Source organism: Chrysemys picta, chromosome 10 (genome assembly GCF_011386835.1).
Source record: "Chrysemys picta bellii isolate R12L10 chromosome 10, ASM1138683v2, whole genome shotgun sequence".
Classification (NCBI taxonomy): domain Eukaryota; kingdom Metazoa; phylum Chordata; order Testudines; family Emydidae; genus Chrysemys; species Chrysemys picta.
Genome location: NC_088800.1, coordinates 20,056,110 through 20,074,781, shown reverse-complemented (window position 1 = coordinate 20,074,781; position 18,672 = coordinate 20,056,110). Strand labels below are relative to the sequence as shown.

The 18,672-nt window shown below is 43.0% G+C and overlaps 1 protein-coding gene across 3 annotated transcripts in view; it reads left to right on the top strand.

Moving 5' to 3' along the window:
* Positions 1 to 18,672, top strand: part of GALK2 (galactokinase 2) — a 70,114-nt gene that overhangs the window by 35,830 nt on the left and 15,612 nt on the right. For all 3 annotated transcript variants that reach the window (XM_005304003.5, XM_005304004.5, XM_065558150.1), the window contains 3 exons: positions 5,449 to 5,547; positions 8,496 to 8,648; positions 15,634 to 15,844. In XM_005304003.5, the coding sequence (XP_005304060.2) occupies positions 5,449 to 5,547; positions 8,496 to 8,648; positions 15,634 to 15,844 (463 nt within the window). The remainder of the gene's footprint in view (positions 1 to 5,448; positions 5,548 to 8,495; positions 8,649 to 15,633; positions 15,845 to 18,672) is intronic.

Below are 18,672 nucleotides of genomic sequence, written 5' to 3'. Positions count from 1 at the left end.
CACGGACAAAAGGAAAACAAACTTAAGCGCCAGTCCTCCAAATGTGTGTCTCATGATATGGGGCATTACTGCAGTCACTTCTACAACTGTAGTACTAGAGGGCTATAGTACATGCATGGAAGTTTTGGCCAATGGAGCTGAGTGGTGGCAGATCCACTGCTCACAATATTATAGTTCAGGACAGTTGCACCTATATTCCCCTTCCACGGTCCAGCCAGGGCTTCTGACTCCCCAGCTGTCACCTGAGTAAGGACTGCAGGATTTGACCCTAAATGATTAGCGTAATAGCCATTTGATAATTAAACAGCCAAGATACAGCACAGCTTTGCATCGTGCTGTGTATTCTGCCCAGTGAATTCTGGAGTGTAATAGGTCACTTGATTGTTTTGAGCTGTGCTTGTGGGTGAGTGATCTTGAACCTATGCAAATTATCATATAGCTGATGTAAGTCATTTGAGGTCATGTGAAATAAAAGTGGTAGAAGATACAGTGAAATTACCTCTAGGGTCATCTAGGGAAAATGAATTCTGACCCAGGTCTTTACTAACTGATAAGTACTTAGCTACTCACAGGGCTCAGGAACATTTTTCTCCTGTTTTTTTTGGAAGGCTCAGATCCAGAAAACTATTTTTTGAAGTTCTTTGGTCATTTTTACTGCTCAGTTAAATGACCCACTTTGCTAATTTTCTACACCAGGTAGCCTGCAAATGGGATTCTGTGTCCCTCTTAGGACTCACGTGTTGTGTTAGCAGTATTATTTCACATTCTAGCCACATTACCCCACTCACCACATCTGAGTGGGGTAGTGTGGCTAGAATTCTTCCCTTTTTTGGCCAGTACTGGAGAAATCAGAGGCTTTTGAGAATGTGTGGATTCCAAAAGAATTAGGCAGGGAAAGTTCACATTCCCATGGTACATGAAGCCATTTTTGCTTCTGGGATTTTAAAGCAATTTTCCTGGTCCTTTTGTGCATTGATGTTAGTATTTTTCTATGTCTTTTTGTGTTACATATATTACCATCACGTCTGAAAAGCTTTAAACCTGCTCCAGAAACAGTTAGTTGAGACAGCATTGCTGAGAAGAAGGAGCACAGCAGTGGGAGGGAATCACAAATGTTAAAGTTCTAGTTCCACTTCTGGGACTGATTTATGTGACAAGTCACAAACATCTTTGCCTCAGTTTCCTTGTCTATAAATTGGGAATAATTCTTGCCTTACGGGGTGCTGTGAGAATTCATTAGTTAATGTTTGTAAAGTTCTTTGAAGATGTAGTGTACGACAAAAATGCCATTTATTATTAGATACATAATATGGGGAATGGTAACTGTGCTAACAGTTGTGGGTCTTGAATGTGTGGGAACCATTCATGTATTGTGGTTTGACTGAGAAGTGATGAACCCATGGGAGAGAAGTGGAAGGGCCAGTGGCTGCTCAAGCTATAGGCAAACTAGGTGGCTGCCTAGGCCCTCAGCTTCTACCTAGGGTGCCAGGAGTGGCTGGCTAAACCTAAATGGCACTGTGACCTCATGCATGGGCAAGAAGATTTTCTGTGAGTCACACATCTGGCTTTTTTTCCCCCTGCAGAACTGTTGTTTTTAGAAGCCTTCTTATCTCCAAGATCCTAATTTTCCCCAGCTTGCCCGTTTTTAATAATAATAATTTCCATTTCTATAGCATCTCCCATCTGAGGATCTCAAAGCATTTTGCAAATTGTAATGCATTCTGACACGTGAGGTAGGCTTCTCGCTCTGGATCAGACAAGAAGTCAAATACACCTGTACCCCACTATAACGCTGTCCTCAGGAGCCAAAAAAGCTTACCGTGTTATAGGTGAAACCATGTTATATCAAACTTGCTTTGATCCGCTGGAGTGCGCAGCCCCCCCTCGGAGTATTGCTTTACCACATTATATCCAAATTTGTGTTATATTGGGTCGCGTTATATCGGGGTAGAGATGTATAGAGCTGAGATGGAGACTTGAGACCTGGGCTCTAAGTTCACTGTTTTAGTCACAAGACCATCCTTCTTTTCTAAATATAAAATCTCTGCACGCCATGGCTCTCGGCGTCTCCATATCTCTGCTTCAGCTTCCAGGATTACAGTCACATTTCCCTGAATTTTGTTTTACCAAAAAGCAAATGTTTGGCTGGTTGCTTCAGTAGTGAGTAAAAACTGCTTTTTTGCACAAATGACTACTTCACCCGTTCCGGTCCCATCCCTCTGCTACTACTAGTAGAAGGCCAGTCTGTGTAGGCATGAGCTGGTTTAAATTAGAAACCAAGTCTTTCAGGGATGCCTTGGGCTGTCTTTTGGAGAGGGTTCTTCAACCCCTGCCAGGTCCTACTTGGTGGTCCTGCCATTCCTTGCTGAGTTTAAAAAAGAAAAGAAAAAGGTTGCTCAAGGCTCCAGCAGTGCTGTATGCCCAGCACACGCAGCTGGATAGCTGGCAGGCTGGGGCAAAGCAAGAACCAATGTTTAGCGAGGCGTGGATCACTAGAAGGCATGAAGGGACGGGGGTGGCAGTGTGCTAATTGTTAACATTCCACAGCTGTAAGCTTCCCCTCCCCCCCCCCTTTTTAAAGTGTAAACAACCTTAGGCTCACAAAGTTGACTGGTAGAGGATCTGTGCAGAGGGCGATATGACTTGTATCCAGACAAAGCAAAGGGAGAATTGCCTAGTCTGAGTTTTGCTTTGCTTCCTCCCAAAATCTGCAAATGAAACACAATCATTTCTCTGGCTTCCATGCCTGAGAGCAAAATATACGGCACAAGCACCTCAAGAGCTGCATTTTAGGCTACGTTATTAGAAACATGTGTGCGCAAATCCAAACCTGGATATTTCAGGGCACAAACAGATCTTACACATACATCAGATTTTCAAATGGGAAGGTTGTGTGCATCTAAACTGTGGAGAGATTTCCACTGCATTGCTTGGACCCCAGTCCAGTATTCCTTACAAGTAGCTGCAAAAACAAGTGAGGACGTATCACTGCCTTGGGAGCGGAGGAGGGAGGGAGCAGTATAGCGGTGTGGCCCACCCTGGTGATGGGGAGCACCTGGATGTTTGAGAATATACACTGTTCCAGCTGCAGAGAAGAGTGAGCACCTACAAGTTGCATTATGTGCGTGCCGGTGTGGGTGTGTCTTTTTTACTATGCAAATACTTCATTGGTTATTTTAAGAGGAAAAGGGGCATTGTTAATGTTGGGTGGACTGTTACATGATAAGGTTTCATTCACAAATTATTTCTTATTTTTGGTGAGGAGTGGCAGAACATGGACTTTGGCTAAGGCTTGACATTCCTGATACATTTAAGGTTAAAAACAATAAAAATTAAGCAACAAGGAACACTTCTGTTTGTATGGCCTTTTTTTTTTTATATATTTCATCAAGAAGCAAAGGAGGCACAATCCCTATTTGTTGTTCATCTTTCAAATGTATGAAGGGACAACAGTTAGAACTTTGCTTGTGGCCTGGCCATTTTCTATTTGCTGTGCAGGGGATTTAGCTGTCTGATTCCCATTAGTGATCAATTACCCCTATAAGATCCTGTGGATCCATAGGAAAGCAGACCCCTTTGTCTTTAGATTGGTGTAAGTGGGTCTGTTTACACTGTGGCACCAATATGGTGCTCTGAGGACAATCTGATCTCTCCTTGATGTTTGCCTCAAAGGGTTCCTATCTGCTCAGTTTGGTAATGGTTTTTTGACAGCTCCTTATCAACCTGAAGTTTATTGAGCGTTCTACATAAGTAGCACTGTGGGCCAAGTAAATCAACCTTTAGTGCATTTGCAAGCCACTCAGTCTGATTGCATAGCTCTGAGCACACACTTTACAGCTTTGTCTGTTTCCAGTGGCTTTATGTAAATTGAGTGAATGAGCAGGCAGGCACACATACCTCCCTCAACGTGTGGTGATTTACTGCCTTTATCTGCTACCTTTTACAGTTGTGTGGTACAGCTGGTTAATGTCCCTACTGGGGGTTATCTTGTTTCAGGTCCCTGCTGGGGGCTCTGAATCTGACTTTGCTCCTGGTTTGAAGATCATGCTGCGTCTTTGCTACAATCTTTTTTCTTTTCCTTTCTTCCCTGTTGTGCATATGATGCCGACTACCCTGTGCTTGATGGAATGAGCTGGTATGGGCATGTGATAGCGCATGGCCACGCATGCTTTCCCCGTTGTTATAAAATGTTCTTAGAGCATTCCCCAAGGCTCCTCAGGAGCTGGCTTTAATGTCTTTGCTGTGAAGTGTCTTTTACAGCAGTGATAACATGAATACTCTCCCCTTCTAAAGTACCATTTCATCTGCAGGTGTAAAAACACGCTAAGACATTGATGAAACCTCACACAAACACTCTGGTGTTTACAGGTTATAGAAATTCTAGATTAGGGTGTCATGTCAGAGAGTGGAACGCATGTTCCCTAGGGAATGGAGAGTAGCCACTGACAGACTGGCACTGGGAAGGCCTGAGTCCCATATTCATTTATTTACTTACTTTAAGAATGTAACAGCTGAAGACATTAACAGGCTCCTGAACAGTCATGGAACTACTATGCAGAGCTGACCAAAATCCACAGGGCCGATATCTGGGATTGGATGCACACACAGTGCTCCCATTGACTTCAGTGGGAGCCACACACACATCCAAGGGCAGAATTTGGCCCTTTAACCATTTGTTCGTTTTTGGTTTGTAAAATGAGATTATCATACATCTCTAAGGGCTAGATTGTGGCATTGCCACGTGCCCTGCGCATAGGGCAGCGCCCAGAAGGAACTGTGCCTCTGAGATGGGCGGTGGTGCTACTTGCCAAATAAGGCAGTCTCAGTGTAATGTCAGAGCCAGACCCTAGATGATTTATTGTAGGGACCTGATCATGCATTCTTTACTAAGGCTAAAGTCCCATCGATATTATTTGGAGTTTTGCCTATGTGAGCACTGGAGGATCAGGTCCCTAACTGGGGAAACTCATAAATCTCGAGTTCAGCTTCAATCGGTAACTTCTAGTTATGAAACCGACACATTACAAGCAGTAAGGTGAATGATCTTGACTACATAAGTTACCAGGGAGCATACTTTGTACTCAGTCAGTACTGAAGCACAATTTCAGACACAGGTGTGGAAATGGGTGGGGGTAGGGGGAGGGAATGGAAGGAGGAGTGGTGCTAGAATGGAGACTCTGATAAGCGTCCAGTGCCAGTGGCTATAGTGGAGTCAGGGAGATCCTGGTATGGTTCAGAGCAAAGGGAGAAAGACTATATGGTGATACCATCTTACAGTGAGAATGGGTCAGACTTGCATGGCATCCAAAGCTTAGTCTATTGGTAAGGAATGTGTGGGGAAGGGTGATCTCAGAGGTATTTCACTGTCCTCTGCAGTCTGTCAATGTAAACAATGTATGTGCTGCATCCTTTATCTTGACTCAAGCTTTACTTCCAATGTTTCCTTAGGTGGAACTTGCAGAAATTTGCACCAAGAGCGAACGGTACATTGGCACGGAGGGAGGAGGCATGGACCAGTCCATATCATTTCTTGCAGAAGAAGGAACTGTACGTGGCTCTTTTAGTGTAAACTAACAACACATTACAACTGTACGTATTAAAGATACAGGAAACCAATAGCTGGGCAAAACAGTACAGGCATGGATTATGCACAGCAGCGAAGATGTGAGTATATATGAGTCTCACTGTATAAGAAATACCACCATTCAGAACACGAGAGGCTTGTGGGACTAAGAAGATGAGAGTGAGAGATGAAAAGAGACTAGAAAGGCTACATGGGAGAGGAAGAGATATGAAAGAGGAATAATAGACTCCATGTTGGTCAGCTGATGCACCACTGAATCTGGAGTAATTCCTACATTATGAGGTCTAAATGGCTGGTATCCCCTAGTTATCACAAGAATTCTTTATTGGAACTTCTAGTGACAGACCCGTTCTAGTAAAGCTGCCAGATTTGCTCATAACCAGGGCTTTGGAGTGGAGCCTGGAGCTGGAGCGCGGACCAGTAGGTTTTATGCTCCAAATCCCTACTCATAACTATAATGGGGAATTACACAAATTTTTCAGACTTTGTTTTCATAAAATGCTAGTGTTTGATTAAGGTGTTGAAGGTATCTTTCTTAAGCATGAGAAACCGATGAATGGGCACAGTGCTGCAAAAATACCGTTTACAGTGGGATCTGCCTACTATCTAAAAAGGTGTGTGGGGCTTTGGACGGTCAAACCTAAAACTCACAAAAATATGTTTATTGAAATGAATGCAGCCATTCATGAGAAATCTTTACATTGGCCATCCGTTGTAAAATGCTTACCATTTTACTTGGTGACTTTCTCTCTCCACAGCATGTAATAGGGGCTTAGCTCCATATCATGGCGTTTTCTCTTATATGCAAAATGTGCTCATCCTTTGAATACATTGGATATTCTCAAGTCCACCATGAGTGCATTCTGAACGCCCAAACATTGCCACTTTTCTGGGCCTACGTCCAATCTACCCAACAGCTTATACTTTTGGTAGCACCTGTGCAGCTGCACCAGGGCTGAAAGAAGTTACACATTTTCTTGACATACAGTCACCTCGGCTTTGTCTAAGTGGAAATGTTTTATATGGTTCAAAAGTGGTAAGGGTTTTCTTACTCAGAAAGTGGTGAGCACCGTAAGGGATATGTACGCAGAGTGAAAGAGCATTTAAAGGGAAGCAAGTCTCTCCCTTGATATTTGCAAAATAATGCATAACCCCAATGGGTTAAGACAATGATGGGGACTCTAAATACATGTCTTGGAAGCAGATTAGCATGTGGCCACCTGTTGTTTAGCACCATAGCTGTTCATGGAGTAAATGAAGAGTGCCAAAACCAGTAACAGGTCCCTGCTCTATAGAGCTGCAGTCTGCTCTGAGCGGATCCCTGACAAAGTATGCAGTATACAACCTATCCCAGTGAAAAGTAAGCGCTAGGTGTGCATTTCATCTCTTCATGACATCACAGCCTGCAGGAGTTAGTTACTGAGATTTATAGCCCAGTTCACCCAAAGGGCACAAAATGCTGTACCCATATTATACCTCACCACAGGCCTATGAGACAGGGAAATATTTTATTCCAGTTCTATTGCTGGGGAAAGTGAGGCAATAATTGGCTGAATGAAGCAAGGCCCTACACCCTACTCGCTGGCATTTCTCTATTTGCCTGTCTGTAAGGCAATAACTTTTCAACCCATAGCCAATCAGTTCCAAAATTTCAGAGACTGTTCTAGGCATCAGTGGGCAGAACCCTACTGCTTTTGGTGACAGTTGGGCTATGACATTGTCTCCCTGATCCCTAGTCACGTGGTCTTTATGTCATTAGTGCCCCCCACCCCCAGTCGGTAAGCACTAGCACCTGTATCCTGTAAGAAAGGGATTTTGAAACACTGGTAGGCTAAAACAGAAACAGTCACAAGGGAAATGGGGCTGGGGGGAACACAGACCCCCTGCCATGGTGGGAGGGTGGAATGGGGTACACACAGAACAAGAGGCATGAGGGGGAGACTGGGGAACCCTGGTATAGGAGCAGAGGGGAACGGGGTACACACAGCGCCCCTGGCAGGAGGGATGTGGAGTGTTGCAGGAAGTACCTGAACTAGAGGGGGATGGGAGGGTGGCACATGGGGACCTTGTGGGCTGTAATGGAGGGAGGCAAGAAGCCCCTGGTGTGCGCAGCAAGCTCAGTCTACAGAAGCAATAAAAAGTGTGTGAAGCCTTCTAGTTTTTAGAGTTATTTTGCACAATATCACCCTGATCCTGCAATGCACGGGCAGATTGCTGATTCTGATGGGGGCCCTGCAGGTACAAAAGCTCTCTCCCACACAACACACTGTAGGATTGGAGCCTGAATGTACTGTATCAAAATGAGCTGGCTGCCTACTCTTCTAGCCATTTGATTTGCACTGCAGGCTCCCTCAGGTAGAGCAGTCTGGATGTTTTACTGAAATGCAGCTCACTGATTAAATATATACTTTGTAATTATTGGGGCTAGACCGGGCTCAAGACTTAGAACCCCCTGGAATGGTGGCAGTGGGGTGTTCAGATATAAGGCTTTGTTTGGACCCAGCTCTCACATTTAGGATTCAGTTCGTACTACCCCCATGCTCTGGTGTTGCCACTCCCAACCCAGCTGGATTTCAGTTTCCCAAATGCCATCTGGCATCTTCTTAAAATAAAGTTATTTTGAAAAGTGTTGCCTACAAATAGGTTCTGTGAAACTCTGAAAACACAAAGACATTTAATGGAGAAGCCATAAATTCCAGCTCCCAGGAAGAGGCTTCAGGTTTTCTTGTAACTTGACCATTGGGGCTAAATAGCTTTTCTCACTGTTTCATGTCAATTTCCTTGATTAACCATCTGTGGATTCTTGAGAGGAAAAAAAAGTTTGCAAAGGTAAATGCATTTGATTTATTGAGCTAACTCCATTGCTGGTTGCTAGTAAATTAAAACTGACCATTCATTTTTCTTTTAATAGGCCAAGCTGATAGAGTTCAGTCCTCTGAGGGCAACTGATGTGAGACTTCCAAGTGGAGCAGCTTTTGTTATTGCTAACAGTTGTGTCGAAATGAATAAAGCAGCAACTTCTCATTACAATATTAGGGTGATGGAGTGTCGTCTGGCTACAAAGGTACTGTATGGCTTTTGTCAAACTCTAATGAAACCTTCATCCAAGTATGTGCTTTCCTCCACCCCTGACCAGTCACAGCTTTACTTTAACACCAGGTCAGGTGCTGCTTTAACTGACATTTTTATCTTCTCAGGGCCAGACCCCTCTACCCTGTTACAAAGCAAACTCCCACGGAGTTCAATGGAAGTGTGAGGCATCTGGGATCAGACCCTTATTGTTTGTTGTAGGGTCTGTGGTTTAGCACTATGGAGTTTATTGGTTATTAGGCATGCATGGAAAGAACAAATTAATTCCTTTTCAGCAAAAATATTCTCAGTTAATGCGAGTAGAGGGCTTCTAATTAAACCCTGATAATGAAAAGGAAGTGGAGAAAAACAAATGTGTTCCCATGGTAGTTCTGTATGGACAGTAATAGATGTGTATTTACTGGGAGAAGCAGAAAGCAATAATCAAGGATAGAACGTAGAAACATTCAAATGCTATTGGAAGTGTTGATTAGAAACAGATATTTGTATTGAGCGTAGAGATGGGCCTGAACCAAAACTGCGGAGTTGGATGTGGACTGGGATGCCAATTCACAGCTTGAACCTGTCTCTAAGACAGGTTGAATCTGAACACTCCAAGTCTTGGGAAAGTTCAAATTTGGATCTGGATTGAAAAAGCTCCAGTGTTTGGGAACATTCAGATTTGAGGTTTGGATTCAGTCGGTTATAGAAATAAAGGGGACTGTTCTTTTCTCAGTTACACTGGCATAAGTGTGGAGTAGCCCGGCTGATTCAAAGGACATACTCCCAATGTATATTGCTGTAAGTGAGTAAAATTTGGATCAGAGAATTCAGCTGAGAGTTTACATAATTACACTGTGGAACTTATTGCCACTGAATGTTGTTGAAGCCAACAACTAAGGGAGATTCAAAGAGGGGATGGGACATTTGTAGGGATAAGAAGAATAGCCAGAGTTGTAACAATTAATGCTGAAAAAGAGGTTTGGAAGGGATATAAAACCTCATACTCATCCCTCTGCATGCTGTAAGAGGAAAGGAGCCCACTGAACCTGAATGAACACATACCTTATTATGGCTGTTGGTGTAACTTTCCAAAAGAGAATCTACTGCTCAGTGAAACTTTTTAAGCATCCTGTATGGGCCGATAGTTGGAACCATACTAAGGTTGTAGCTTGGAAAGTACCATGTCGTGTGTGTATTTAAGAGATATGTGATAATGCCAGTGATCATGGCCAGTTTCTTTTGCCATTGATTCTCATTGACTTCAGTGCAATCAGGGTTAGGACCTCTCTGTGAATGGCTCCTGGCAGGAATGACAAACCTTGCCCTTAGGGTAATTAAACAACTCAACTAACTTGGGGAGTCCTAGTTTCTTTTGGAAGCTAATTCAAATAAGAGTCCAGGAATCTTCATATCCCCAATTTTAATAGACCATTTGTAAGACCTTCTTAAGGGTTGTTTCATAAAGCAAGGTAGGTGAATTGCACCAGCTTTTAAAATTACTTTGATTAGTTGCTCTGTGTTGCAAACTGCAGAGGAAAGGAGGGAAAGATGGATGTTACACCACCTGTTAGAGATGACACAATCCCTGAAAAAGTACCTTTCACAGCTGTGCAATTTTAAGGAAACAATTCACATCTGCCCACTTTTAAGCACATGTTGCCCAGATGGATAGTTGCATGCACAATAAAAAATTTGTTGAGACAGAAAAAACCTGTTTCCTTTAGGAACAGGTCATAGAGGGGTGAAGGTGGGCAGATGAGGGGAAGGAGGGTTGTCTTTTAGGTAGTATTAACACAGCAGAACTAATAAGCTAACAGATGTATGAAACAGCATCTTAGGCCTCACAACACAGCTTTTTAGATCATTCGTATTGATGGATGTCTTGATGGTAGTATTTGTCCTTCGTGCCTGTAGCTCTAATCTCATTTTCTTTCTCTTCCCTTTGCAGACATTTACACATGGGTAGAAATACCAGCATAACATTCCTAATTGCTTTGGTTGGCGTAGGATATAATGAATCCTTGATTACCTCTCTCAATACACCTCTACCTCAATATAACGCTGTTCTCGGGAGCCAAAAAATCTTACCGTGTTATAGGTGAAACCGCATTATATCGCACTTGCTTTAATCCAATGGAGTGCGCAGCCCCGCGCCCCCCGGAGCACTGCTTTACTGCGTTATATCCAAATTTGTGTTATATCGGGGTAGAGGTGTACATGCTGTCTTTCCTTCTTCTTTCTCCACAGAGCTATGTTTGTGGGAGAAGGCAAGGCCAAAGAAATGCATCTTGTATTTAGAGCAGATGGTGGGTAAGGTTTGTGATGGTCCTTAGTTTTTGTGGGAGTTCATTCCACAAATTTTTGGGCCAGCCCATGAGAAAGTTATCTCCTGCACAGATTATCTTTACCATTATTGTAGAGAGTTCCATTGTGCCAGAGGAGCAAAGTTGTTAACCATAGTCTTCAACCCAGAGACTATTTAATCCATTCTCATGGTGCCCTGCAATAGGTTATGTTTGGCTAGGGCATCATTTGACTCTTATTCTTTTGTGTACAATGGAGGTCAAACATCTACTTCCAACAAATAGAAGACGACAGAACCATATTTAATTGAACTGTTGAACTTTATCATAAAAAAACCCCAACCTGCTAGATACTGAATTTCTGTTTCAGACATTTTTGAAAAATGGGAGAGATTTTCAGACTTCTAGCATTAGGCCTAGTAATCCAGTAATGTGTGCCCTGTTTGGGACAGCTAGGGCCTGACTTTCAGAGGAGCTGAGCATAGTCACAACTCCAACTGAAGTCATTGGTTGCTAAACACCTCTGAACAATGGCCTCACAGCCATCTGACCATTGCGTACCATAGGTAGGGGCAGAGCAACATTGCTTGCTCCTTCCTCTACAGGGAAGCACAGGAATGCGAAATGACACTGCACCTGTATGGGCCAGACTGGAAAACAGGGGCTGAATGTGGCGCAGACTTGGTGGGGCGAGCAACTGCAGCAGGGATGACTTCACCGGGCTTAGTGGTGACGCCTGGGATCTTCTGTGCTGGGCTCAGCAGCTGCTACGCTTGGGAACCACTCTCTGTGGGTGACTCTGTTGTGTTTCCTTATTCTGGGCAGGAGTTTTATTGGAGAAGAAACTTTGGTCCAGAATGCCTGGAGGTGCCCCTGCCTCTGAAAGTTACACCATAGATGTCACAGGATGGATACTCAATGTTAGCAAAAATTTAGGCCTCTACTCCTTTGTACTATACTTCAGGTTACTCTATTTATCTGTAAAATGGTATTAATAATGCCTGCTTACCTATCTATCTTAATGGGTGCTGTAAAGTTTAATCAGTTAATGTTTGTGAAGTACTGAAAGACCCTCAGATGGCACTATAGGACTGCAAAGTACTAGGATAGTATTATTGTTATGTAAGGCTAAGTATACCAATACTCACTATGAATCATTGTTTATATTTGTCCCATCATTGACTGGGATATACTTTCTTTTCACATTTACTTATAGTTTAAGCTTAGAAATGGATAGGTCATGTTATTGGAATGGGTGGTGATAGACTCCTGAAAAAGAGTCCTTTCATCCTTACATGAAACTTGGAAAGAGCAGAAGAGCAGCCTATGTAGACACTTCAAAGACACCCTTAAGCAGAATCTCAACTCATGCAGCATAAATATCGATCACTTTGAAGACAGAGCCAAGGACAGATCCGAATGTAGAACTACTATCAATAAATGTTGCAAACACTTTGAGGAAAAAAAACAGATGTGAAAAAGTGATTGAAAAAAAGGGCCAAACATCATGCCAAGTCTTCAGTGGGTGCCTACACATTTCTGTAGGACATGTGTTTGTGACCTCGCTCCTTACAGATTGGATCATACAGCTACAGGAAAAACACACACAAGATGTTTTGATGTCATCATCGAATACGACAGATGGCCATACATTTAAAGTATTCCAGTGAGACTGTAACAGGGTGTATCCTGGCAGTTAAGAAGTGGCTTGAGGATGCCTCAGGACCTTACTCCATCTGATCAATAACTGTCAGGAAACACTGAACTCGGGGGTCAGTATTCTTGTAAATTCAATAGATGGATTTTTCCCTATTTCTTTTCTGGGTCTGGTGTTGGTTGTATTTTGAGTTAATGGGGTGGGATTTTTTCTTAAAAAATGGTCAAAAACTTTGTTGTCCTAAGTTTAGAATGATCACAAAAATACCAGCTGCTAAATGTTTTGCAGTGATCAGTTTCTGTTCAGTGTGTTTAGTCTGTAGAGTATCTAAATAGCAAGCTCATTTCAAATGCAGCCTCTCTCTTCAAGGAATTGGGAAGGATGTGGTAATGCACCAGTGGCATAAATTACTAATAATACAGTGTATTATTTATTCAGATAATAGAAAGCATTGTGTTGGTTTTTCTAAGTGATTACACCTGTTTAATTTCAAGTAATGAGGGCTACAAGATGCTGATCATTAGTGTAATATAATATACATTTCTTCAGTACCTTTAAGCTGAAGATCTCAAATCACTTTTACAGACAACTATTAAAGATATGAAAGATTAAAGTTAAAAGTTAAATATGTGAAGGAAACATTACCCACTGTGACAGTGACTCACCAGCTGGCGCCCTGCCTTCTGGCTGGATGTAGCATTGTAGGATTTTTCTCTCCGTATCTCCGCTTACCAGACATTCATCTTGTGACTTGGACTTCCAGCTGGATCATGTTTAGCCTCATCCATTTACACCAGTAAACCAGAGGGTAACTCAGCAGTTACCACAACTTCGCATTAGATCATCAGGCCAGGGTCAGGCTACTTGTTCTTCCAGCCCTTCTGCCTAGGGTCTCCTTATGCTAGCCTCCTCAGTGAGACTGTAGGAGAGCCCAGGCCTTCCCTCTACCCTGGGTTTTGCTTTGTCAGGCCTCTTGCTTCTCTCCTAAGCTACCTCCTACATCAGTCCACCTTCTCCTCAGGGGGCTCACATGGTCAGCAGGGACTACCCTGGGGACAGCTCCCAACACGACAAAGGAAAGAAAACTAAACTAATGGCAATAAAGAGCAGTACCCACCCCCGTGTCCATAAGGGCCCTCCAGCCAACTGTACTACTGCTCCACACTCATAGGAAAGCTAAGGCAGCTGCGCTCACTGCTTGCTCCTCTCTGGGAGCTGAGATGAGAGGTCTGTCTACCTCCCAGGGCTAGAGCCCTGTGAGCTGGGCTTCTCCCTTCTGAAGCTCCTCCTCCAAGTCCACCATACTTCACAGGTGTGATGGGGTGGGGCTGCCTGAGTCCGTTGGTGCTCCTTAACCCCTTCCTGTCTAGTGCAGGTTTTGTATACCTCGTAACACCCCCATTTTATAGGTGAGGAAACTGAGATACATGCAGATTAATGTTGTGGAGCTCTGGGTACTCAGCATCTTTGAAACCAGGCCATAGGTGACTTCTCCAGCATCTCAGAAACAGTGCCAGAGTCAGGATACCTCCTTACTCTCAGGCCCCTGCTTTAGCCACTAGACAATGCTGGTCCTTTCTGTGGCTGGGAACATACTTGTTTGTATTTTAAATGGCTGCAGAGTCATGTGGTTAGGATTTCATGTGGCCTGTTTTCCTGCTCTAGAATGCGCCACATCAACCTTGGAAAGGCACTAGAGGGCACCAAAAGTAGTTAATTGTTGTATACTTCAATAAAGCAAAACCTGAAAAGGCCCGAATAGAACAATGCTTGAGGAGAAGCAGGACAGTGAGAAGCTGCAGCAAGTAACTGGACAGCAGCTCACACATGGTGCAAACAACCAGTAGCTTGCTATAACTGACTGCAGAAATCTGTGTGTGGAAAAGTATCCACCAGGTCTTGGAAAAGTCACAGCTCTCCTATAGGCCTCAATTACACAACGCAAATACTTAACTTTCAGCATGTGCTTAAGTCCCACTAACCTGAAAGTTAACCCCACTGAAGTGCTTTGCTGTAAAGGGATGATTTGCTGAATTGAAGCCTTAATGCTTTCAAACAAACTTAAAACCAATATTTATTGAAAAGAAAAAGAGACCATGATGGAGAAAATCCTGGCCCCACTCAATCAGCACACTTGAGAGCAGAACACATTCTCGGTTTAATATGACATAAACTCCTGTTTGAATGCCTCAAGAAAAATCTTCATTGTACTGGTAAGACTGAGGCTCCCTTGTAAAATGAATGTTAATAGAATGTTGTAATTGTAAAAAATATTATACACTAGCAAGTTTGCATTTAAGGGTCCAGCACCAACCTTACCATGTCATTCATCTCTCCAGGGCTCTTCTAAGAAAGTTAAGATTATAACAGCCTCTGATACTTGGATTTATTAAATACCACCAATCAGGCTGAGCTGTCAATATTAGATCAAAGACTAATAACATAGCAAGTCTTTCTGGGATTTTCCAGTGCTATTGTACTGGGGAATGTACACCTCTACCTTGATATAACGCTGTCCTTGGGAGCCAAAAAATCTTACTGCGTTATAGGTGAAACCACGTTATATCGAACTTGCTTTGATCCGCCGGAGTGCACAGCCCCACCCCCCGGAGCGCTGCTTTACCGCGTTATATCCGAATTTGTGTTATATCGGGGTAGAGGTGTATATGAATAAATGCCTGAAATTGGCTTCATCGCGTGAATAATAATTGGAGGGGGTAGCCCATGTGGAAAAGGAGGGATCATTGATTTGACTGGACATATGTAATATCAATAAGAGCTTTAGGCTAGTGTTTTAAGAAAAAAAATGCTTAATTTTTCTGGGCTGTGATTGACAGAAATCTTTCTGTTCTGTAACTATATCTGTGTATAAACATATTCACTAGTTGCTGTGTAAAGATAGATGGCTTGATGGCTTTTGCTGAAAAAAATCAGTTTTAAGATCTGTTTTCTTTATGAAATATTTCATGTCAATTTCAAACTACAATGTGTGGCATTGTCTGTTTTTCACATTGTAGCTTCTCTCAAAGTCCAAAGGCCTAGAATGGAAAAAAATGCTGAAGCTCCAAGATGTTCAGGCCAAGCTAGGAGTTAGCCTGAAGGAAATGCTGACCATTGTCGAGGAGGTATTTCACCCTGAGCCTTACAGCGGAGAGGAAATTTGTACATGCCTGGGAATTAGCCTTGAGGAGCTCCGCACTCAGATCCTCAGTCAAAACACGCAAGATGGTGAGTGTACATCAGATGGTGTTTTTCATTTTAAAAAGCTTGTATTATGTAAAATGTCGATGTGCTTATAAATAAAGGACATGGAAATCTTGCCAAATGAGTTCAGCAAGACCCTGTGGGAGGTTTTCTAGGGTGAAAGAACTGATATTATTATGATATTAGCCCCATTTGTTTCCATCTTTATACTAAAATAGAGAAATGTATTTAAACATAGTTCCAGCAAAACCAGTTTGTAAAACACTTGGAGTGGCTGTTGTGGACAGAGCCAAGCCATCTTAGAATCATGGCTTAGGAAGAATCTACATTCCAGAACTTTTTTAAAGCATAGCTCTATCAAAACCAAACCGTATTAGCAATCACTTCACTGGAGTCTTGTTGAAACCAATTTTAAATACCATTCCTTAGCTCACATTAAAGATTAAGGGCTTGTCTACACGGTGGGGCAATATGCTCTATGGGGGGATGATTTCTAAAGCACACAAATGTGTTGCAAATTAATTCATGTGCCTGGACTAAAAATAGCAGTCCGGCCATTGCAACTCAGCCTGAAACTTGGGTGCTCAAGTGTAGGTCAGGTGGGCTTGAGAGCCCGAACTCCAGCCCGAGCTGCAACGTCCATACTGCTGTTTTTAGCATGCTAGCTTGAACCCTGCTAGCCGGAGCCCAGCTCCTGGGCCTGGGAGGCTCACTCCCAGCATAGACGTACCCTTAAGGTTCCCTAGTGCACTTTAGCTTAGTTCTGTTTCAAATAGCACTACATTAAAGCGCACCAGCAGGGTCTACACAGACCAGTTAATGCGCAACACATTAGTGCGGTTTAGAAATCACACCCTGTAGAGCAGCTTACCCCACCAGGGATACAAGCCCTTATATAGATGGGGCCAACATTTCAGATTTCCAAGTGAAACAAAATATCATCAAAACCCATGAAAACTTGCACATGCTTCAGGAAACTTGCCTCAGGTAGCATGTGGTCTAAATCTTCTTCTTCTGGTCCCCGTCCCCCCTTTAGGTAACTGTTGATGGAAGAAATCAATGTAATGCAATATATTTGCTTACCCGTGTATTTCTACTTGTTATTAGACAATATAGTTATCGGTGCAGACCCAAAGGGACCATTTCTGTAATGTGGACTTGTATGTATGTTGAAATCAAACAATTTTCTTGAATGTAAATATGGAATTACTAAAAAACGTTTTAAGAACAAAAAGCTATAAGAAATGATTCCACTCTATCTGCGGTGGCTTTCTGAGCTCTAGGGTCCAGGTTCTTTACACCAGTGCAATTGAGATTAGAATCTTGGTTTATAAATTTAAAGAAACCTATACTTCTGACTAAGCTATGTCATTTCCAGAGTGTGGTCACAGTCCCTCTGCTGCCTCCACAGCTTAATTGCATCATTGCCAATCCTTCCCAAAAACTATTCTCCGGGACATTCTTTTTTTCAGTAAGTGGCGTCTGGGGCCATTGCAAAACATGAGAGAGCGACCTAGGGCCCTGATGCCACATCTTTGCACCTCTGCAGTGACACTGGGGGACCCAGAACTATTCTAGCATGGGAAGCCCCAGATGCATAAAGCTGAGTAGAACTATTTCTGTCTCACCTGCTTGCTGTCTCTAGGGGTCAGAGTTGTCCCCCTGTGGCTAGGGAGCTTTGGGTACATTCTGGTAAATTGTAGGTGAATACCTCTTAAAAGATGTGAGAAAAAGGCACAGAACATAATGTGCCTGTCACAGAATGCACACAATCCTGTGGGGCCAAGAGCCAAGCCTGCCTGAAACACTCTCCAGTGACTATTTCAACCCTTCCTTTCCTGCCACCAGCTCACTCACTTCTTCCTTTTCTCCACTCCTCCCCAGCATCTTTCTGCTGTGTGTGTGTGTGGGGGGGGGAACAGAGTGCACCCCCCAGACCTCCTCATTACCCTGGCTGGCCCTGGAACACCCCCATACACAGAGTGGAAGCAGGTGGTGCAGAGCCAGCTATGCCAATTTTATGCCATCCCAGGATCCCCCTGACATGCTAAGCTACCCAGAATGCTTAGCTACTCAGGACAGCTATCTACCCCTTTGCAATGCTGGAGAGATGCCAGTATGGAATCAGATCTGGCCCTACGTCTCTATAAAAGGTTGTACAATACCTGTGTGCATTATATGTAGAATATACTGAAGTGTGTATGGACGCTCCCTGATTTATGCAAGTGTTCCATTCCGGAACGCCTTGCATAACTTGAATTTTGCGTAAGTCGGGAACGTATACTCGACCATTACGCAAAAAAAACCTAAAAAACCCCAACCTTTCTAGCTTATGGAACTTACGGAACTTTTTCCGTAAGTGTGGATTTGTGCGAGTCGGGTTTGCGTAACCTGGAGAGCGTCTGTATATCTATAACACATGTATTACATGAACTATGTGCTCTTAGATATTGCAGGTATGAATAACCTTTTTCTTTCTTCCTCCCCTTTCCTACCCCACACACTTCCATTTTCATGGAAACTCATTGGGGTTCTCAGTTTCCTGTACTATCCCCTCCCCTGTTCCCCCCGTATGAAACAGTATAAGAATAGTCACTCACAGATATGACTGTATTGCATAGCTCTGGTTTTAAAAGCTAACTTTTAAGACGCAGTAGAGTTGAATTGTTTATACAGATCGTTATTTTGACTTTAAAAAAAACAGTCTGGATGAAAAATTTTGACATAAAAGCAATAGAAGAAAGTCCAAGGAAATGTTATACTATAGCTCTGTCTAGTGTTTGCAGATGTTCACTGAACAAAATCTCTTAAAATTTGCGTGACCATGATCTTGTTTGATAAAGCCAATTAAA